This window comes from Colias croceus, chromosome 14 (assembly GCF_905220415.1).
Source record: "Colias croceus chromosome 14, ilColCroc2.1".
NCBI lineage: Eukaryota > Metazoa > Arthropoda > Insecta > Lepidoptera > Pieridae > Colias > Colias croceus.
In genome coordinates, this window is record NC_059550.1 from 2,105,293 (window position 1) to 2,129,320 (window position 24,028).

At 36.9% G+C, this 24,028-nt stretch overlaps 3 protein-coding genes across 4 annotated transcripts; all 3 read right to left on the bottom strand.

The window, feature by feature from the left end:
• LOC123697547 lies at positions 1-2,211 on the bottom strand. Its single transcript, XM_045644091.1, has one exon. It carries the CDS (start codon positions 2,209-2,211, stop codon positions 1-3), a length of 2,211 nt encoding a protein of 736 aa, XP_045500047.1.
• A 2,483-nt stretch (positions 2,212-4,694) lies between these two features.
• On the bottom strand, positions 4,695-8,112 carry LOC123697524. The gene is made up of 5 exons (XM_045644067.1): positions 8,072-8,112; positions 7,733-7,982; positions 7,496-7,606; positions 5,997-7,181; positions 4,695-4,779 (listed from the first exon to the last, which is right to left on the bottom strand). The coding sequence occupies exons 2-4, from the start codon at positions 7,980-7,982 to the stop codon at positions 6,007-6,009; spliced, it is 1,536 nt and encodes a 511-aa protein (XP_045500023.1). The 5' UTR covers positions 8,072-8,112; the 3' UTR covers positions 4,695-4,779; positions 5,997-6,006.
• Positions 8,113-16,570: 8,458 nt separating this feature from the next.
• On the bottom strand, positions 16,571-19,197 carry LOC123697525. 2 transcript variants are annotated; one of them, XM_045644069.1, is made up of 4 exons: positions 19,104-19,197; positions 18,698-18,947; positions 18,461-18,571; positions 16,571-18,098 (listed from the first exon to the last, which is right to left on the bottom strand). In XM_045644069.1, exons 2-4 carry the CDS (start codon positions 18,945-18,947, stop codon positions 16,924-16,926), a joined length of 1,536 nt encoding a protein of 511 aa, XP_045500025.1. In that variant the 5' UTR covers positions 19,104-19,197; the 3' UTR covers positions 16,571-16,923. The 2 variants fall into 2 exon arrangements, with proteins under 2 accessions (XP_045500025.1, XP_045500024.1); XM_045644068.1 differs by lacking the exon at positions 19,104-19,197 and adding an exon at positions 19,037-19,072.
• Between the last annotated feature and the right edge of the window lie 4,831 nt (positions 19,198-24,028).

The following is a 24,028-nucleotide window of genomic DNA, read 5'->3' on the forward strand; positions in this document are numbered from 1 at the left end:
TCACAACCACGACCGTTCAGGCCACGACCGTATAAGGAACCTATAAATATAAAATACACGACGCGACGAGACGCGAAGGGCGGTATCGTATAAAGCGCAATGCTTTATAGGCGAGCACACAGTGTGCGTGCATAATTTTCGTTCGGGAATGTCTGCAATAGACTCACCATCGAGACTCTTAAGAGGCCATCCAGATGGGTCCGAACGAGCCCACTGGGGTCCTTGGAACCACAGAGGGTGCGAGACAAGATTTTGTGGCGTAATGCCACGCGAAAGAAAGTCAGCGGGATTTTCAATACCAGAAATATGGTAGAAATTATCTGATGGGATGTTATACACGACTGTGGGAGCAACGAAGCCCATCATGTCCCACAGACGGGCGGCAATTGACAAGATGGAGCGCTTAATGCACGTCACATCGGCGGGTGCGGTAATTTTAAAATAAAAACAATCATCAATAGTAGACCAATGCAGACCAAGTAATTTATGTTGCACGGTCTTATCAAACTCCACCGCGGAGGGTAAAAGTTTGTGCGAAGCGGGAAGATTATCTAACACATTTTTACTATTACTATTCCATTTAACTAGATCCCACTGAGCTCCCTTAAACAAATCGATGAGCTGCTGCGACGCGGAAACTGCTTCACATTCCGTGGGAATAGAGAAGGCGATATCATCCATATACAACGAGGAAGACGCAATGCTACTCGCGAGCGGATATTTCGCGCCGTCATCTTCTACGAGCTGTCTTACCGTGCGCAGTGCATGATAAGGACTAGACTTGATGCCGAAGCAAACTCGATTAAATTGATAAAGAAGTAGCTGATCCTGCGGGCTGAAACGATATAAAAAACATTGAAAACGACGATCAAACTCACGCACGAAAATCTGCAGGAATTGTTGGCGGCAATCGGCGGTCATGGCAATCGCGTGGAGACGAAAACCTAAATTTATTGTAAACAAATTGCCTTGTAAATTCGGCCCAACATGCAGAAGGTCATTCAACGAACGCTGGCTTCCAGAAGTTGGCATGCTAGCATTTAAAACCATGCGCAGCTTAGTCGACGATTTATCCTCGCGCAGAACAGCGTGATGCGGTATAATATAAATAGGTGTAGGGTCACGCGGATCATACGGAGGCGCGGGTGAAATATAATTTTTCGTTAGATAATCTTTTATGACGTCATCATATGCCAACCTTAATTTAGGTGAAGCCTGTAGCTTTCTTTCAAGGCACATGAAACGCTTGCGGGCAATATTAAATGAGTCACCGAGAGTGTAGAAATCATCCTTAAATGGAAGCGAAACAATATATCTGCCACTCACGGGGTCGCGGGTTGTAGTTGATTTATAATATTCTTCACATTCAACATCATCGGGATGTTGAACGGGCGGTGCGGTAGGAAGCTCCTCGAGCTCCCAGAAACGCCTGACTAATGAGTCAATAGCGGCGGTCTCTTGAACGTGACAACACGTCAAGGGCGGTTTATGTATGTTAGGTATGGTGGGTACTGAACCCATTATTACATAGCCTAACACCGTGCGCAATGCAGCGGGCGCCGACGAGTCACGAGATGCATGAACTCCGTCGGGGAGAAGCAGATGAGGGAACAGAGAAGCACCGATTAATAAATCGATTTTATTTGGCGTACCAAAACTCTCATCTGCGAGCGGTAAATGCGAAATATGCGATAAGACAGAAGTGTCTATAACAGCGGTAGGTAATAAATCCGTAACATGATCAACAACTAGCGGTGAAATATTATAAGATATGTTGTTGTCAAGACGCGAATAAAATTTTATATTTACGGAATTACTATCTATAATTTTTTCTGAACCACCGAACCCCTTAATAATAGTACGTTCGGTTTTCTGCGGTTTAATACCTAAGCGTTCACAACATTCATTCGTAATGAAGTGACTTTGCGAAGCGGAGTCTAAAAGCGCGCGAATAATAAGCCGTTCGCCTTTACAATTATAAGCTACGACTTCAGCGGTTGATAATAAAATAGTACATTGTTTATTCGCGGGCGCGTTGCATAGAAATGCGTTATCAGTATCAGCTGTATAGCTAGCGGTAAATAGCGCTACGTCAGAGCGGACGCACTCGCCCGACGACGGCGGCGACGGCGCAGGCAACGGCGGTGTGCTGCGCGGCGGGGGATGAGACGCAGGCGCGGGTATAGAAGATTCGCGTTTCAAATGTAACATCGTATGATGTTTTAATTTACAAACGCGACAATTAGAATAAGACGAGCAACTAGAAACTCGATGTTTTATACTGAGGCAATTTATACACGCGTTTCTATCCTTTACGTATTTCAAACGTTCCTGCGGACTCATTTTATGAAAACTCAAACATTTATATAAATGTTGATGCGTAATATTTTTACAAAGACAACTATAAGCGGAATCAGCTGTTGTTACGTAAGACTGATACGTCTTAGGCGGTGCGGAAGAAGTATTATTTGAACTGCGGTTATAATTATTATTCTTTCGAGGCGGTTTATTTATTCCCGAATTTGTGGAAGGATGAATGCGTTCTAATACCTTCGCACGAGTTTGAATAAATTGAACTAAGTTATCAAAAGTAGGCATTTCACTACCAAACTCAGTCTCGAAAGCGCGAACAGTGTCTGAGTCTAACTTCTTCAACGCGATATGAACAATCATTAAATCTGTAATATTATCTAACTTTATATTTTGTAAGGCGCGCACTGCGCTAATAAAGTTATCTGTAAATAAATCAAAGTTTGTTGCGGACGCACAATGCAAAGGTTTAAAATCAAACATTTGATTTAAATACGCGGAAACTAACATACGTTTATCATCATATTTATCTTTTAAAGTTTGTAAAATTAAATTATAATTTTCAGCGGAGGGGGTTATACCAGCTATAACAGTTATGGCCTTCCCCGTTAATTTACCTAGTAAATAATATAAACGCTCGGCATCTGTAAGGCCGGGATTGTTATGAACAATTGATTCAAAATTCGAAAGAAACAGCGGAAATGAGCGAATATCACCCGAAAATGGTACTAATTCGATAGGCGGTAATTTAGGCCTATTTTTATGCAAATTATTAATATCTCCGTGTGACGGACTTGGTTGCGAATATTGCGATTTAATTCTTTTAATCCTGCTATATAAAGACTCGAATGCAACGAGGCTTTTATAATCAGGTTTCGCGGCGGGAATTAATGATAACAAACGAATATTATATTCATCTAAACATTTCTTATAATCATCGCGTAATGATTCTATCTGCGCGGACTCGTCAAGGAAACTTTCCATAAGCGCAGCGTTGTTATGAACGTTCAAAGACAAATCATAAATTCTTTGCACCATTTCGAATATAACTTCGCGTTTAGCTAATAACATGGATAACTGCGAATCATTTATATCTTCCGAATCATTAACATCCGAAGCGTCACTATCAGCTAACTTAGTCATTTTCTTAGGCGGCATTTTTAATAACAAAAGTAAATATTCAAACAGAGAATGTTACAATAAAAGTTACAATAACAAGTAATACGACCAAATAAAGTAGGTCAGTGACGCAAGCGTAATAAGAACCGAGTATGCACTATGCAATTACAATATGGTCGGATTATAACAGCGGATCGCGGAATGTAGGTACTCGATAAATTTCGAGTGCGGGTAGACCGTAGATAAATATGATGTAATATGTTCGATTTATAATGATTTTAGGGTTATAACTGCGGATAAACGATATGAATATAGTTTTAATTAACTATTTTAATAATAATATACGCGTAACTTATTGTCACGGGCGGAATAAAATATATTTTAAGCGGAAAATAATAGATGACGCAATGTCGATCTATGCGGTAATAATTATAGTTATTTCACAATGAATGTACTATTAAATCACTTATTAGGGCCTACAATGAGTATCCTAATAAGGGCGGGTTTAAAATATATTTTATATGAATAGTAGAAGACGCATTGTCGTTCTACGCGGTATTTTAAATAGTATTTCGCATTGAAGATACTACTAATACGCTTATTAGGGCCTACACAATCAGTATCCTAACAAGGGCGGTGGAATCATCAGGTTTTATCCGGTTCGTAATGGACCACTCTATGGTTACTATCCGGATCGAAGGTACCAATCAATGGTTCTTATCCGGCTCGAAGGACCAATCAATGGTCGCGCCAATATAAAAAATATAAGTAAATATATTCTCGATATAAAGTGGACTGTATTTTGATCAACGTGGTGTTAGCAAAGAGGGGAAAGACGGGAACACACGGCACATACCTCGTCGGAGGGAGTAGCGTCCAGAATACGCGCCGCTGCCACGCGGTCAGGGTCCTCCAGCTCGCGGCGGGCAAGAACGGGTCCAGTCCAACACTCCACACAAACACACACGCGGCGGTGAGCGCGACCAAGGGCCGGGGCACAGGATACCCCGGTGGTGTTACAAAAGCACAATGCCTGATGATCTAGAGAGCCTCGTGGAAGCTCTCCGGCGGTGAGTCCCGATCCTCGCTAAAGATCGGAGAGAACTACTGGCTGTCGTTCGTGACATAGGTAGGTCACGTGACGAGCGCTAAATAGCGCGCGGTGATTGGTTGTGCTCGTATGTAGGGAAGGATGAAGGAGTACACCACAAATAATAAACATTTAATTTCTACATTTACTATTTTAATTATATTGGCGTTACCAATTGAAATAATCACTATATAGTTACAAAATTCATAAAATTCACTTTCAATTAGCATCAATCATATTATGTAATTATGACCAACAGGGGCCTTAGCCAAACGGCAAAACGCCAAGGAATAGAATACGCTATCGATAGAAATTGACATAAGCGTATGATGTTTTGCATAAGGATTCGGTCACCCTACCAACGACAACGACGACCACGAACAAAATTTTCATCCAGTCGCAATTAAATAAAATTGTGCAAAACACAATTAAAAATGAAATTTAAGAATTTCCTGTCGTATTGGTGTTTGGAAAAAAAAATTTTGAGATCAATGGATAAACAAACAGGTTTTTCATAGAAACGGTGGCTCCTAGAAAAAAATGTATTTAACCTTTTTTTATAGATAATTAGATTATATACAATTTTGGTTCAGGTGATTGAATGATAAACTTACCGTCTCGGCGAAAATCGCAAAAAACCCTATTTCTTTTTATTAATTGACCTCGAATTTTTTATTCCGGAGTACCAGAATGACGGGAGATTTTAATATTGATTTTGAACAAATTTCGGCAAGATTGGAACTTTGGTCGTGGTCGTCTGCGTCGTTGGTAGTGTGATCGAACCATTACCAAAATGTCATGAGCTTATGTCAATAATTAGCGTTAGCAGTTTCTATTCCATGGCGTTACGTACGTTTGTCTAAGGCCCCTGCCCCTTTAGCCAAACGTCAAAACGCCAAGGAATAGAATACGCTATCGATAGAAATTGACATAAGCGTATGATGTTTTGCCTAAGGATTCGGTCACCCTACCAACGACAACGACGACCACGAACAAAATTTTCATCCAGTCGCAATTAAATAAAATTGTGCAAAACACAATTAAAAATGAAATTTAAGAATTTCCTGTCGTATTGGTGTTTGGATAAAAAAAATTTGAGATCAATGGATAAACAAACATGTTTTTCATAGAAACGGTGGCTCCTAGAAAAAAATGTATTTAACCTTTTTTATAGATAATTAGATTATATACAGTTTTGGTTCAGGTGATTGTATGATAAACTTACCGTCTCGGCGAAAATCGCAAAAAACCCTATTTCTTTTTATTAATTGACCTCGATTTTTTTTATTTCTGAGTACCAGAATGACGGGAGATTTTAATATTGATTTTGAACAAATTTCGGCAAGATTGGAACTTTGGTCGTGGTCGTCTGCGTCGTTGGTAGTGTGATCGAACCATTACCAAAATGTCATGAGCTTATGTCAATAATTAGCGTTAGCAGTTTCTATTCCATGGCGTTACGTACGTTTGTCTAAGGTCGTAAACAGTTAGCGTTCAACCACGATACGGTGATAGATCCGAATTTTACAAATCGTTTCGTCTATAGAACTAAGAATAGAACTCAGGTCCCTATTCCAACCCTGTTGGAGTCCGTAGTCAAAAACGTAATTTAGCAGTACCTCACACGCATGGTTATCTAATTCTGGCCTTGCATCAGTTCCAACAGGAGCTTGCGCTTTTTCAGTCATTGTCGAACAAACACTCAGTGCCTTTATGCTGAATACTGCTGATAATAATCGTCGAGCTAATGATTTGCAGTCTTTTGATACATGCTGGCAGTATTTGAGGACTCTGTAACTAATAAAAACACCACTTTGTGGTATAAGTTCTACAAGTCCTGGTAGATTTCTTCTATACTTCAATGTCCATCTTGTGTCATGACGATCATATTCCGGTGGTAGACCAAAACGCCACGACTCGTGTTTATTTTCCGGTGGTTTGTTAGCATCGTGTTTACTATGTCGATCTTGACTACTCGAACTTGTGCTTGCAGTTACTTCAGTTCGTATTTCTTCAGGAGACTTTCGGACTTCTGGTCTCAAGTTAATCCGAAAAGTTTCATTGCCGGTTGAGTTTTGTATGGAGTTAAATAGTTCAACTGCTCTCAGTAACTTTTTATATATTTGAGCAGTCTCGAGGATGGAACTGCGTAAGTTTTCGTACATATAAATAGTATTAATCAAAACAGAGCCCATTTGAGTGGAGAGAATTGAAAAGTTGTCTAACATTTGCTGCTCTAATTTAAATCTGACATGTTGAATAGTAGGTTTAATTGAAGTAGTGTTTTGGGGAGCTGTTGGACTGTCTGCAGATCTACTTGCAAAAGAGACACAAGTGCTGTCATTTGTTCTTTCCATAGGTGCTCTATCTGTAGCTGATAACGTATGTCGAATTGATTTCAGGAGCCCTTGAAGAGTAGACATTTTTCTTGAGTTGAGAAGTTCATTGGCAACGTGGGCGCGAATTTTCGGTATATTCAGTTGCCGTTGTGAGTCTTGCTGATTTGGCTGTGACGGTCTTGGTTGTGAAATTTGTCCAGGAGATGGACTTTGAGCATCTTTATTCAGTTTTAAATGTTTCGTATCAAGTTGTTTGTACAGTTCTGGTGGTCCTGGTCGCTTGGTCCTTGACCTTGACCTTAACGAAGATGCTGGTTGCATATCTATAAATAAATAAAATATAAGCCTCTAAAATCTGGAAATTTGAAACAAGTAATTATTACTTACTTACTTACTACGATAAGAAATGTATTCAACTGAAATTAAATCGTTCAGACCAATAAAAATATATTTGACTAGCTGTGCCCCGCGGTTTTACTCGCAGTGCTCCGCTCCTGTTGATCTTAGCGATGATATATAGCCTCTTTTCAAATCGGACCAGTAGTTCCCGAGATTAGCGCGTTCAAATAAACAAACTCTTCAGTTTTATAATTTTAGTATAGATTAGTATAGATTAATGAATCAATTTAATTATTACCAGGAATTCTTCTTGTTTCTCTTACTTCTAAATTATCTGCATTTCTTTCTATAAAAGGTCGTTGATTTCTTCTTGACTCTATTATCCATTGTTCTGCAATTTCGTATATATCTGAAAAAATATTTTTTCTACCGTAATTGATATAGTTTGAGAATTAAATCTCTTTGAAAATTCTTCGGTGATACAATACATAACAAACTGACAAATGTAATAGTTCCAACCAAGGTTCCAACTTACTTGACTGATATTTGATGACAGCACTATAAAATCTCCAATTATTACAGTATCCCTCTTTTCTCTTAACGCGCTCTTCTATAAGGGCTATTTTCTCTTCAGGGTAGGCAACTGCAGCCCTGTTGTTCACCGTTCTTTTTGATATCATCCAGGTATTTGGTACGCAGACGTAATCATCAATACCTTCAAAAGGTAAATCCAGGAATTGAACAACATAGAATTCGAACTCATCCTCATTACGTAAACGTCGCATCTGAAAAAATACAAAACGCTTTCGTAAATAACAAATCAAACGATATCATCAGCATCAATTCACGCTGTTTCACAAACTATATAGTGGACCTTAATCACTAAGAAAATTCACCGTCACTGAATCACTAATATATTTTTAACTTTTTATTTTCCTAACCTTTTAATGTGAATAAAAACTTGTAACAGCGAAATGTTATCATTCCAACCGAATGTGCGTGAAGGTCGAGCGACGCTACTCTGACTAAAGCTCATCAACTATTCGATAAATTTATTCCTGTATTTGTATGACGTGGCCAAATGGTGGAGGAAAGACCTTGACTGATTGCGTCAACATGTCAGACTATTCTTAAAAACTGTAAACGTTATCAGCACGTGCCGGTTTTGCGAATTAGCAAGGGTTGTTTATATTATTTGATCATAATTGTTTTATTTTTATGCATAGAAAATTATAAATTAAATTTGTTTATTCATTAGGATTAATTTTGTATCAATTTTTTCGTGTTTATTTAAGTTATACCGTATAAATTATGTAAAGGTAGTTTGAAGTAACTTAACCCATTGAGCCCCAAGCGGCCCGATAACAAAAACAGTACTATTTCCTGCTCCGGTCTGTAAAATAAGGATACGCGTGGGTTGCACGCGTAAAAATATAATTTATTAACCGATGGGCAACGTTTTAATAGTACAATTTCTTACTTTTCAAGAGTTTGTTATCCCAATTCATAAATAAGGTTAAAATAAGTAAATAGCAGTTGGTTCTATTCAGTAGATAAAATTAATGACGCACACCTAGTTACTTCGTCACAGATAATAGGAACAAATCTGGATGATTTTTAGTAGCTGCTAGAAATTGATTATGAAAAATGGATATTATGACAATTTATATTTATTTATTTAAGTATTTGTTCTTTATTGTACTTAAAAAAGAGAAAAAAAACATACCTACTGATTTGTTGAAAATTTTAAACACATTTTTTCTAAATTTTTCATACCAAGTTTATTTTTCTTAGAACAAGTTTTGATAATAACATAATATATAATGAAAAAATATGAATTTGAATAACAGTTCTAATAATTATAAAAATTATCGCTGTTCCCAAATGACCTTATATTTTGCGATTAGCTTTTTATCAAACTGAGAAATACTTTATTTTAGCTTTTTATCAAGCTTTCCGCCCGCGGCTTCGCCCGCGCAGTTAAAGAAGAACCCACATAGTTTCCGCTCCCGTGGGATTTCCGGGATAAAACCTATCCTATGTCCGGGGGAAAAAGTAGCCTATGTCCTTTCTCGGATATCAAAATATCTCTTTACCAAATTTCATGCATATTGGTTCAGTAGTTAAGGCGTGATTGAGTAACAGAGAGACAGACAGTGTTACTTTCGCATTTCGCTTTTAGTATGGATTATGGAAAATACATTTTTGGTCAATTTTTTGATTAAGTTTAAATCGTAAATTCAGAAGTTCGTAGCTAGTGATTAAAATTAAAACTATTTGTTATTTAATTACGCATGATAAATCAAATTATTAATTCCTCACCACACTGATTTCCCTAGTGTGGAAGCTACACGTGAGCATAAAATATAAGAATAAGAAGACTATAATTCTGTTTTAATATTTTAATGTTATGCATTCTGCATATCAGTGTTGTGGATAATTATTTATTGATTTTTTTGCAATGATCATATATTATTTGTAATGCTGTAATTTTCTGTAATTAATGATGCATAAAGATATATTGTATTTAGAACAAGAACGATAGTTAATGAAGGTTTGATAAAGATCGAACTATGAACACTTTAATTATCAGTTTTCTTATTTCTTTACTTTCGAACTCTAATCAGTCATAATTTTCTATATTTAAGCAGCTTATGTATAAATAAATTGCTATGCTTTAAGATTTGTTTTAATAATATCAATCTGAAGAGTTTGTTGTGTTTGTACGAGTTAATATCAGGAATTACTGGCCCGATTTCAAATACAAATTCTTTCATCGGTGACTAGTTATGTACGTGATCCTTGAGTCCTATATTTGTATTACTGGAGATAATTTTATGTGTAGCCAGGGCGGTCAGTCAATTAAAAACATTAACCTAACAAAATAATACCAACAGCGAAATTATTCAATCAATCTATACGGCACAGAAAATTAAATCTTTATTATTATACACCTAAGTATCGAACCAGGTCAATGCCCCCGCTGAATTATCACCACATTTTATCACGCAATGGTCTGTATGACCCGTGAAATAAGCCGGCTTATGTTGCACAGTGAAGAGTGCGAGTTGATTTATGACGTCACGATTTATTTACGCGCCTGTGTTCTGAGTTCTGACGTCACGGTTGTTGACAACTGCCAATTGTTAAAATTGAACAATCAAAGAACCCAGAACCCAAGTTCAAAAGCTTGCTCTATATTATTATATTCATATTAAAAGACGTGTAATAATTTGTAATAATGTGGTTGTATTATACAACATTATCTTATTCATGATATTCAGAGACTAATTCGATAAAATATATAAGTATTATCCTATCGCCCTGCTTTGAACGGGCCGAGCGGGCGATCCGTGACCCCGCGCGCGTTTTATTATTTTAGGATAAATAAATTTGCGATTAGTAACATGATGTTCTAATGCTAAATAACAACAAGCCGGCGAGTTATCAAATAAATTAGTATTATTAGTACATTATTTATTATCCTCACAAAATTAACTGAATATTCAGTCATTCTGTGAGCTATGTTACATATAATTTTATCATAAAATAATATTATTGTACATTACTTACCAAACGTTATAAATTGAAATACATCGTTTCAGCCGTGGGACGTCCACTGCTGGACAAAGGCCTCCCTCAAGGATTTCCAGTACGACCGGTCACCGGCGGCCTGCATCCAGCGGCTCCCTGCCACTCGGACCAGGTCGTCCGTCCATCTTGTGGGAGGTCGTCCCACGCTTCGTCGTCCAGTTCGTGGCCTCCATTCCAGAACCTTTCTGCCCCAACGGCCATCGGTTCTACGGGCTATGTGCCCCGCCCATTGCCACTTCAACGTACTAATCCGGCGAGCTATGTCGGTGACTCCGGTTCTCCTACGGATTTCCTCATTTCTGATTCGATCTCGTAGGGAAACTCCGAGCATAGCCCTTTCCATAGCACGTTGGGCGACGCTGAGCTTGTGCACAAGGCCCAGGGTTAGAGGCCACGTCTCTGTTCCGTAGGTCATCACTGGTAACACACACTGCTCGAAGACTTTAGTCTTCAGGCACTGAGGGATTTTGGACGAAAAGATGTTCTTTAACTTCCCGAACGCTGCCCATCCGAGTCGGATTCGACGATTGACCTCCTTCCCGAAGTTGGACCTGCCTAATTGGACGGTTTGTCCTAGGTAGACATATTCGTCAACAACTTCGAGAGTAGAGTTTCCAACAGAGACTGGAGTGGGCACAACATGGACATTCGACATGATTTTCGTCTTGTCCATGTTCATGCTAAGGCCCACTTGTTGTGAAACTCTGTAGAGGTCATCGAGCATTGCATTAAGGTCTTCCATGGATTCTGCCATGACTACGATATCATCGGCAAATCGAAGATGAGAGATGTACTCGCCATTAATATTGATGCCAAGTCCTTTCCATTCCAACAGTTTGAAGGCATCTTCCAAAGCAGCGGTAAAAAGTTTGGGCGAGATCACATCACCTTGTCTTACACCGCGCTGCAATGGGATTGCCTTTGTACACTGATCTTGTACTCGGACTGACATGGTGGCGTGTTCGTACAAGCTTCTCAATACTTCGATGTACCGATAGTCAATACGGCACCGCTGGAGAGACCTTAACACGGCCCAGGTCTCGATCGAATCGAAGGCTTTTTCATAGTCCACAAACGCTAAGCATAGTGGCAAATTATACTCCTCGGTTTTCTGTATAATTTGCCGCAGCGTGTGGATGTGGTCTATGGTGCTAAAGCCTTTACGGAAACCGGCTTGTTCGGGAGGCTGGAAGTCATCTAACCTGCGTTCGAGACGATTCGTGATAACCCTTGAGAACAGCTTATAAACATGGCTCAAGAGTGATATCGGTCTGTAGTTCTTCAATAGGGTCTTGTCTCCCTTTTTGAAGAACAGAACAACCACACTCCTGCTCCATGCTTCAGGCGTTGTGCCCTCGAGTAAGGCGGAATTAAATAGCCTCTGTAGCATTCTGAGGATTGGTTTTCCACCCGCTCTCAGAAGCTCAGAGGTGATTCCGTCCTCACCCGGCGCCTTGTTGTTCTTAAGCTGTTTCAGAGCCATCCTAATCTCGTACAGGCTGATGTCCGGGATATCTTCGGTGAAATGTCGGGTTAGTCGGGCTCTTGGGTCTTTCGCCGGACTAGAAACAGGCTTGGCAACTGAGGTGTAAAGTTGCCGGTAGAACCTCTCGACCTCTCCTAATACCTCTGGCTTGGCCGACACTACTACGCCACGATCTGTCTTCAGCTTCGTCAGCTGGCTCTGCCCAATAGACATATCTCTTGCAAACACTTTCGAGCCTTGGTTTCGCTTAATCGCTTCCTCAATGCTTGAAGCATTAAAGGAGCGAATGTCGTGCCGCAGAGATTTAGATATCCGTCTATTGAGCTGCCTATATGACTTAGCATCTTCAGATGTGCGCAGTGGCATAGAGCGCCGGTCTGCCATTAGTTTCAGAGTTTGGTCCGAGAGTTTTTGCGGATTTACTTTACGGGTTTTAAAGTGGGACCCAACCGCGCGGATAGTTTCTACCAGCCTGTTATTTAGATCGTCCACAGAGACGCTACTGTCGAGGCAAGCGAAGCGATTTTGGAGCTCCAGTTGAAAGCTTTCGGGGTTTTGGATCTGGGCATGGCAAGGGCGGAGCGTAGACTTCATTAGACGTGATCTTTCACGTTTGACATTAATATTCAAGATGCCTCGTACCATTCGGTGATCGCTTCCGGTTTTCACCCTATGGATCACAGAGACATCTTTGAATATTTGTCTCTTCGTGGTCATAATGAAGTCTATCTCATTTTTCGTCCTTCCATCCGGGCTCAGCCAGGTCCACTTCCTGTGATTCGGTTTCTGGAAGAAGGAATTCATCATAAAGAGTCCTTCCTTCTCCAGAAAATCAGCAAGTTTCTGGCCCCTCGGATTACGTTGCCCAAACCCAAATTGCCCCACTCTCAACTCATCATCGCCTCTCTTCCCCAACTTTGCGTTGAAATCTCCCATCACAACATTGAAGTGTGTTTTCGAGGTATGTATGGCTCTACTTACGTCCTCATACATAATCTCCACTTCTTCATCGGAGTGAGCCGAGGTCGGTGCGTAAACCTGTATGACCTTCAGCGAATATCTTTGAGATATTCTGAGTATAAGGCACGCTACCCTGCTCGACACACTCTCGATGCTTACGATGTTGTTGACGAGAGATTTGTGGACGATAAACCCGACTCCACCTTGGGACTGTTGGTCGCCCTCCCGGTAGAAGAACAAATTACCAGACGTCAACGTTATCGTGTCCTCCCCCTCTCTTCGGACTTCTGATAACCCTATGACATCCCATCGTAATTTGCTCAATTCTTCTTCCAGCTCAACTATCTTTTCGTCCGTCCTCAATGTGCGTGCATTGTATGTTACCAGGGCCAGGGGTCGTGTGGAGTGGTAGCCGGATCTCATCCGGTGATTCTTAGCACCCCTTGCCCCGCCGTTACCATGGCCGCTACCGTAGCCTGGAATAGCGGAGCTGCCGGGTACTAGGGGCCTGGTTGGTGGTGTGCTATCCATGAGGGGATAATGCCAGTACTCGCCACGCTTGGCAGGCGGGTTGGCGAGCGCAGTTGGTGGTAGGTAATGAATCGCGGAACGCTGCTGCCCGTTCCGGTATGATGTATCCCTTAGTCGCCTTTTACGACACCCACGGGAGGAGATGGGGAGGTGCTATTCTTAAACCGGCACCCCACGACAAAATTGAAATACATAATTCTGATAAACGCAATTAACATTTACAGCGCCGACTTTGAATTTGCATATTAGAGAATGAGATGAAGAGGTTACGATGTTATATTATGTGATATATCTTTTACGTTTTTAAGTTATATTTATTTTAAATTAATGTAAATTAATATTACCTAGCACCGCGAAAGATGTTTTTCCGTGTTCTAAATTATGCTGTAGATTACCAGACTAGGTACGAGCGAAAAATTCCCTTATTAAAAAAGTATTAAGATACCTTTTTCATTTTAATATATTTTGAAAGATTAAATTAAATGGAGTTCACGTTTTGTCCGACTCGCACATGGCCATCTGAAGCAGAAAATATTAATATATGTAGTCATGAAGGAAAAACACGTTTCCATGAAAAGGAATATTTCTGAACTTGTAACTAATTTACGTGAAACTTTTGGGATGTAGGACTTTTTCGTTTTCATGAATTATACAAATGAATCAAAAATAAAATATTTGCTATGAACCTGGAAAATATTCTGTTTCTATCTAGATTTAGATCGATATTCAGTACAAATGAATATAAAGATATGTCTTTGAGTAGGGAAAGTGATTGTATCTTTTACGTGACCGAGGGAGTGCAGCCTTCACCACTTACAAAAAGGGGAATATAAGAAGAAATATACAAAGTAGGGTTGTGTTTGTTGAATCAACCTCTAACCCTTTATAATTTTACACACATCCTAATAAATACCTATAATGTTCGACGCATCTGACGTATTGCATATACTTATCGTAAAATTTTACTTTGACGCACAATAATTAAACATAATATTTTTTAAGCACATAATTACCTTTTAACGTCTTCCGCAAAACCTCAACAAGCCAAACATTTAAATATTACACATCTAAATTCCAAAGTATGAAACAAAGTTTGAATTAAAGGGCAAACTTTTGCAATGAAAAAAGTAGCTGAAAAGTGGAGCCAAGTTGTAGCTCCTTCATTAATCAAAGGAGCACTTAACTTGATACACGTCATCTCGTTGCTAATATTTTTTTTGGATAACGACTAATTAAAATTTAGGAATATAATTTTGTATTTCAATATAGTTTTTGTATCTACTTAACATAATATATTTTGTAACTACATTCCGTAAATAAAAAAAAATTGAATTCGAATTTGAAACCGTTCTGGTATGAACCAGCTTTAAATCATCATATTAACGGTGCAATAACTAGACTTAATAACTGACTCGTTAGATCGAGTAATTAGCAAAGACTTCATAAAGTTACAATCATGGGTCGACACAAAAAAATGTTATTTTTTTTTTTCTAAATATGAAAATGAATATGCAATTTCATCGTGTATATTTGCCTAAATTTGTATCTATCTATTAATTATATATTATAGGTATCTTCAGCACACTTAATTGCTGATATCACTTAAAGACTTATTTAAAATAGCTGCTCCGCGCGGTTTTACCCCCGTGGCTCCACTCCTGTTAGTCGTAGCGGGATGATATAATACCCTATAAACTTCCGGGATTAATGAGCTATCAAACACTGAAAGAATTTTTCAAATTGGACCAGTAGTTCCCGAGATTAGCGCGTTCAAACAAAGAAACAAACAAACAAACTCTTTAGCTTTATAATACTAGTATAGATTATGATTCATTTCTCTTAAAACCATCGCCTGTACAAAAAAAACAGGAGCTATGATTTATACAAAATCCTTGTTTTCAGTTTTCCTTTAAAATATTGTGGAACTAATATTATTTACAAAACCGAAAATACGAAAAATCGCATAACATACATGGGGGTACATACAATGGGGGTACAACATACATAACATACATTCGGATAGCCCTCTAGGTGCTCTACGTCCCAGCTTCCGTTCATCACTACTTTTTGGGACACCCTGTATTATATCTTGAATTGTCTTGTTTGATTACGCGAATCAAAAAACGGGGTGACTGACTTCGTGACCATGCAGCTGTTAATTGTTTAAAAAAGACATTTTAAATATTATGATAAAATTTTTCATTCCCAAAATAAATATAATTATCTAATATGTAATCTTGAATTAAGTTGAGTTTCTTAATAATTAATTATACGTACAATATACTGTCTGTCTGTAACGCTTTCTTTGGTAAGAAAGATAGTTGTAAATCGGGTTTCAAACATCAAAACAAAAAAAGTATTGGGGAATTTTATATCTCTACCTACTCTACTAAAAAAAGTACCGTTTATTTTAAATCTTTCAGAAAGGGCTAGCAACTCATTATTTATACAGGCGGTGATCAATTTCGCTCGAGGTTCGCTTCGGGTTCGAGTCCCGCCTCGCGATCGAATTTTTTTCGCCAGAATAATAAAAGCTTTACAAAATTGATGTCGCATAAGAATTTTTTATATGTACAGAGGCTATTATTAAATTACTGTTAAATTATAATTCAACAAATTGTTCTTTTTCAAACGTCTTGTGAATCATTGCACTAAGTTACCGATTTCTCTGATAATGTGTAAGTGTTGTATACCAAAGTGACGGCAAAAATAAACGAAAGTAATTTTTTGTGGATTCCATTTATTGTACATATTTATTTAAAATATTGTAGATATACATTATTTATTGAGGTGAACCTAATATAAAAGTAATGTAAGCCTTGTATCCTAATGAGTTCTAAAATTCTTTGGTAGATATCCTTATATAAAATCAATAATTATATGTATATTGTATAAATTATTCATTATTCTCAACATTTAAAGAGTACTTACGATACTAGCAGAACAATTTATACATAATTTGAAAAAAAAACTTACAGCTATTTCTAATACATAAATGAGATAAAAGCTAGACAAATTTTCACTTTCACGCTTTTCCATTAACACGTATTGAAATAATCACTATATAGTTACAAAATTCATAAAATTCACTTTCAATTAGCATCAATACATTATGAAATCATATTATGTAATTATGACCAACAGGTCGTAAACAGTTAGCGTTCAACCACGATACGGTGATAGATCCGAATTTTAAAAATCGTTTCGTCTATAGAACTAAGAATAGAACTCAGGTCCCTATTCCAACCCTGTTGGAGTCCGTAGTCAAAAACGTAATTTAGCAGTACCTCACACGCATGGTTATCTAATTCTGGCCTTGCATCAGTTCCAACAGGAGCTTGCGCTTTTTCAGTCATTGTCGAACAAACACTCAGTGCCTTTATGCTGAATACTGCTGATAATAATCGTCGAGCTAATGATTTGCAGTCTTTTGATACATGCTGGCAGTATTTGAGGACTCTGTAACTAATAAAAACACCACTTTGTGGTATAAGTTCTACAAGTCCTGGTAGATTTCTTCTATACTTCAATGTCCATCTTGTGTCATGACGATCATATTCCGGTGGTAGACCAAAACGCCACGACTCGTGTTTATTTTCCGGTGGTTTGTTAGCATCGTGGTTACTATGTCGATCTTGACCACTCGAACTTGTGCTTGCAGTTACTTCAGTTCGTATTTCTTCAGGAGACTTTCGGACTTCTGGTCTCAAGTTAATCGGAAAAGTTTCATTGCCGGTTGAATTTTGTATTGAGTTAAATAGTTCAACTGCTCTTAGTAACTTTTTATATATATGAGCAGTCTCGAGAATGGAACTGCGTAAGTTTTCGTACATAAAAATAGTATTAAGCAAAACAGAGCCCATTTGAGTGGAGAGAATTGAAAAGTTGTCTAACATTTGCTGCTCTAATTGAAATCTGACATGTTGAGTAGTAGGGTTAATTGAAGTAGTGTTTTGAGGAGCTGTTGGACTGTCTGCAGATCTACTTGCAAAAGAGACACAAGTGCTGTCATTTGTTCTCTCCATAGGTGCTCTATCTGTAGCTGATAACGTATGTCGAATTGATTTCAGGAGCCCTTGAAGAGTAGACATTTTTCTTGAGTTGAGAAGTTCATTGGCAACGTCGGCGCGAATTTTCGGTATATTCAGTTGCCGTTGTGAGTCTTGCTGATTTGGCTGTGACGGTCTTGGTTGTGAAATTTGTCCAGGAGATGGACTTTGAGCATCTTTATTCAGTTTTAAATGTTTCGTATCAAGTTGTTTGTACAGTTCTGGTGGTCCTGGTCGCTTGGTCCTTGACCTTGACCTTAACGAAGATGCTGGTTGCATATCTATAAATAAATAAAATATAAGCCTCTAAAATCTGGAAATTTGAAACAAGTAATTATTACTTACTTACTTACTACGATAAGAAATGTATTCAACTGAAATGAAATCGTTCAGACCAATAAAAATATATTTGACTAGCTGTGCCCCGCGGTTTTACTCGCAGTGCTCCGCTCCTGTTGATCTTAGCGATGATATGTAGCCTATATTATATAGCCTTCCTCGATAAATGGGCTATCTAACACCGAAATATTTGTTCAAATCGGACCAGTAGTTCCCGAGATTAGCGCGTTCAAATAAACAAACTCTTCAGTTTTATAATTTTAGTATAGATTAGTATAGATTAATGAATCAATTTAATTATTACCAGGAATTCTTCTTGTTTCTCTTACTTCTAAATTATCTGCATTTCTTTCTATAAAAGGTCGTTGATTTCTTCTTGACTCTATTATCCATTGTTCTGCAATTTCGTATATATCTGAAAAAATATTTTTTCTACCGTAATTGATATAGTTTGAGAATTAAATCTCTTTGAAAATTCTTCGGTGATACAATACATAACAAACTGACAAATGTAATAGTTCCAACCAAGGTTCCAACTTACTTGACTGATATTTGATGACAGCACTATAAAATCTCCAATTATTACAGTATCCCTCTTTTCTCTTAACGCGCTCTTCTATAAGGGCTATTTTCTCTTCAGGGTAGGCAACTGCAGCCCTGTTGTTCACCGTTCTTTTTGATATCATCCAGGTGTTTGGTACGCAGACGTAATCATCAATACCTTCAAAAGGTAAATCCAGGAATTGAACAACATAGAATTCGAACTCATCCTCATTACGTAAACGTCGCATCTGAAAAAATACAAAACGCTTTCGTAAATAACAAATCAAACGATATCATCAGCATCAATTCACGCTGTTTCACAAACTATATAGTGGACCTTAATCACTAAGAAAATTCACCGTCACTGAATCACTAATATATTTTTAACTTTTTATTTTCCTAACCTTTTAATGTGAATAAAAACTTGTAACAGCGAAATGTTATCATTCCAACCGAATGTGCGTGAAGGTCGAGCGACGCTACTCTGACTAAAGCTCATCAACTATTCGATTAATTTATTCCTGTATTTGTATGACGTGGCCAAATGGTGGAGGAAAGACCTTGACTGATTGCGTCAACATGTCAGACTATTCTTAAAAACTGTAAACGTTATCAGCACGTGCCGGTTTTGCGAATTAGCAAGGGTTGTTGTTTATATTATTTGATCATAATTGTTTTATTTTTATGCATAGAAAATTATAAATTAAATTTGTTTATTCATTAGGATTAATTTTGTATCAATTTTTTCGTGTTTATTTAAGTTATACCGTATAAATTCTGTAAAGGTAGTTTGAAGTAACTTAACCCATTGAGCCCCAAGCGGCCCGATAACAAAAACAGTACTATTTCCTGCTCCGGTCTGTAAAATAAGGATACGCGTGGGTTGCACGCGTAAAAATATAATTTATTAACCGATGGGCAACGTTTTAATAGTACAATTTCTTACTTTTCAAGAGTTTGTTATCCCAATTCATAAATAAGGTTAAAATAAGTAAATAGCAGTTGGTTCTATTCAGTAGATAAAATTAATGACGCACACCTAGTTACTTCGTCACAGATAATAGGAACAAATCTGGATGACTTTTAGTAGCTGCTAGCAGCTTATATATCCATTTTTCATAATCAATTTCCTAGAAATTGATTATGAAAAATGGATATTATGACAATTTATATTTATTTATTCAAGTATTTGTTCTTTATTGTACTTATAAAAGAGAAAAAAAACATACCTACTGATTTGTTGAAAATTTTTAACACATTTTTTCTAAATTTTTCATACCAAGTTTATTTTTCTTAGAACAAGTTTTGATAATAACATAATATATGTATAATGAAAAAATATGAATTTGAATAACAGTTCTAATAATTATAAAAATTATCGCTGTTCCCAAATGACCTTATATTTTGCGATTAGCTTTTTATCAAACTGAGAAATACTTTATTTAATACTAGCTTTCCGCCCGCGGCTTCGCCCGCGCAGTTAAAGAAGAACCCACATAGTTTCCGCTCCCGTGGGATTTCCGGGATAAAACCTATCCTATGTCCGGGGGAAAAAGTAGCCTATGTCCTTTCTCGGATATCAAAATATCTCTTTACCAAATTTCATGCATATTGGTTTAGTAGTTAAGGCGTGATTGAGTAACAGAGAGACAGACAGTGTTACTTTCGCATTTCGCTTTTAGTATGGATTATGGAAAATACATTTTTGGTCAATTTTTTGATTAAGTTTAAATCGTAAATTCAGAAGTTCGTAGCTAGTGATTAAAATTAAAACTATTTGTTATTTAATTACGCATGATAAATCAAATTATTAATTCTTCACCACACTGATTTCCCTAGTGTGGAAGCTAGACGTGAGCAAAAAATATTAGAATAAGAGGACTATAATTCTGTTTTAATATTTTAATGTTATGCATTCTGCATATCAGTGTTGTGGATAATATTTATTGATTTTTTTGCAATGATCATATATTATTTGTAATGCTGTAATTTTCTGTAATTAATGATACATAAAGATATATTGTATTTAGAACAAGAACGATAGTTAATAAAGGTTTGATGAAGATCGAACTATGAACACTTTAATTATCAGTTTTCTTATTTCTTTACTTTCGAACTCTAATCACTCATAATTTTCTATATTTAAAAAGCTTATGTATTAATAAATTGCTATGCTTTAAGATTTGTTTTAATAATATCAATCTGAAGAGTTTGTTGCGTTTGTACGAGTTAATATCAGGAATTACTGGCCCGATTTCAAATCCAAATTCTTTCATCGGTGACTAGTTATGTACGTGATCCTTGAGTCCTATATTTGTATTACTGACGATAATTTTATGTGTAGCCAGGGCGGTCAGTCAATTAAAAACATTAACCTAACAAAATAATACCAACAGCGAAATTATTCAATCAATCTATACGGCACAGAAAATTAAATCTTTATTATTATACACCTAAGTATCGAACCAGGTCAATGCCCCCGCTGAATTATCACCACATTTTATCACGCAATGGTCTGTATGACCCGTGAAATAAGCCGGCTTATGTTGCACAGTGAAGAGTGCGAGTTGATTTATGACGTCACTATTTATTTACGCGCCTGTGTTCTGACGTCACGGTTGTTGACAACTGCCAATTGTTAAAATTGAACAATCAAAGAACCCAGTAGGTACCCAAGTTCAAAAGCTTGCTCTATATTATTATATTCATATTAACACGTTCACTGCGGCATGTCCAGTATCTGGCCATCAGCGACTACACCACAGTGCGGCGCCCAAAATCGCAGTTTTCACCGTGGTGCGGCGAGGTTTTTTATATGTTAATCAATGACTAGAAAAGAGACAAATATATTTTTGTGATCACAGTTTGAAGTAGGACTCAATTTCGTTTAAAAAACGTATGGCAAAATATTGGATACACGCATAGAAAAGAAACCGTTTCTTTTGTGTGCGGCATGTCAAATATTTTGCCATGGACAAGCACCTCATGCCGCACTGTATTGCGAGCGCGCCGCGTGTCATTCTCGCATAGTGATGTACCAGGACCGCACGCGTCGTTATCAAATTTTTAAATGACAATGATACCTTAGAGGCTTTAGTATTTTACTTTCTTTTATTTCGTAGCATAAATGCAAAAATGTGATGACAGTTGTGAAAATAATATAAAACATTAAAACAAAAGTTACTGAACAATTTCCTGATAGTACTCTATCAAGTACCTTGTTTTATATGTGTTTTTTTTTTGTATCGACGATCTCGTTATCTGTTAACAAACAGACTGAAATATACAAAATTGATTTATATCGATATCGATGTTTTATTTTACAGTGTTTCCCATCGCTATTACTGTAAACATGCCGTATCAACGCAGTGCGGGATTGCAAATAATTTTTCACAAAATCAGGGGTTTACATTTTCCCTCATATCTTTTAAACTATTGGGTCAAACTAAAAGCTATTTATGCGGTATATACACGACTATATATACTATTATCTGAAAAAATTTTTTTGAAATATCTGGAAATTTCATGAAATTATTAACCTTCAAAGTCAGAAGGTGCGATGTGATAAAAATGGCTCATGACGCACAGTGGTGAACTTGCCGATGTGAAGTATGGAAGACATGCCGCAACAACAGTAAGTTTGGTATTTTAGGTGCCGCAGTGAACGTGTTAAAAGACTTGGTGTAATAATTTGTAATAATGTGGTTGTATTACACAACATTATCTTGTTCATGATATTCAGAGACTAATTCGATAAAATATATAATTAAGTATTATCCTACCGCCCTGCTTTGAACGGACCGAGCGGGCGATCCGTGACCCCGCACGCGTTTTATTATTTTAGCATAAATAAATTTGCGATTAGTAACATGATGTACTAATGCTAAATAACAATATAAGCACGAGCCAGCGAGTTATCAAATAGATTAGTATTATTAGTACATTAGTTATTATCCTCACAAAATTTACTGAATATTCAGTCATTTTGTGAGCTATGTTACATATAATTTTATCATAAAATAATATTATTGTACATTACTTAGTACTTACCAAGCGTTATAAATTGAAATAGATAATTCTGATAAACGCAATTAACATTTACAGCGCCGACTTTGAATTTTCATATTAGAGAATGAGATGAAGAGGTTACGATGTTATATTATGTGATATATCTATTACGCTTTTAAGTTATATTTATTTTAAATTAATGTAAATTAATATTACCTATAGCACCGCGAAAGATGTTTTTCCGTGTTCTCCTCTTCCGGCACTCATTTAATCGAACAGTAAAATTATTTATGACAGCTCGGCAGGTAGAGACGGTGATGGCTGCCATTTCGTGCTGGATATTTTCTTTTAAATGCACTAGAGAAGTTGGTTTTTTGGCATACACTTTAGATTCAAGATACCCCTTATGAGATAATGAGTGCCGTGAACGCAATGGACTGCATTTGGACGATATTATTTTTAAGAAATAAATTCCCATAGTATGCACTTTAATAATTAATAAACATTTTTTCAATACACCGCGTACTTTTTTTTTATTCATCCACAAAATATAAACTTTCTTTTGAGACATCCTGTATATGTAGTCATGAAGGAAAAACACGTTTCCATGAAAAGGAATATTTCTGAACTTGTAACTAATTTACGTGAAACTTTTGGGATGTAGGACTTTTTCGTTTTCATGAAGTTATACATATTATTTTGTCTCAATATGTCACCGAAATAATATTTCATATTGACGAGGAATATTATTATCATTAGATTTTTCTTCAAATAGATATCGTGAGTTATTCAGTTTATTATTATAAAAGTTAAGCATCTAATGCAATGACTGCCTACAAATGAATAATTTTACTACTGTAACATAATATTATAGTAATATCTTTTGTGATTTAAATCTTGTAAAAGCTTTCTATCAAAGTGTCATGGGAATGTTCCTTGATTTTTATTATACAAATGAATCAAAAATATTTGCTATGAACCTGGAAAATATTCTGTTTCTATCTAGATTTAGATCGATATTCAGTACAAATGAATTTAAAGATATGTCTTTGAGTAGGGAAAGTGATTGTATCTTTTACGTGACCGAGGGAGTGCAGCCTTCACCACTTACAAAAAGGGGAATATAAGAAGAAATATACAAAGTAGGGTTGTGTTTGTTGAATCAACCTCTAACCCTTTATAATTTTACACACATCCTAATAAATACCTATAATGTACGACGCATCTGACGTATTGCATATACTTATCGTAATATATCGTAAAATTTTACTTTGACGCATATATAATTAAATTCCGCAAAACCTCAACAAGCCAAACATTT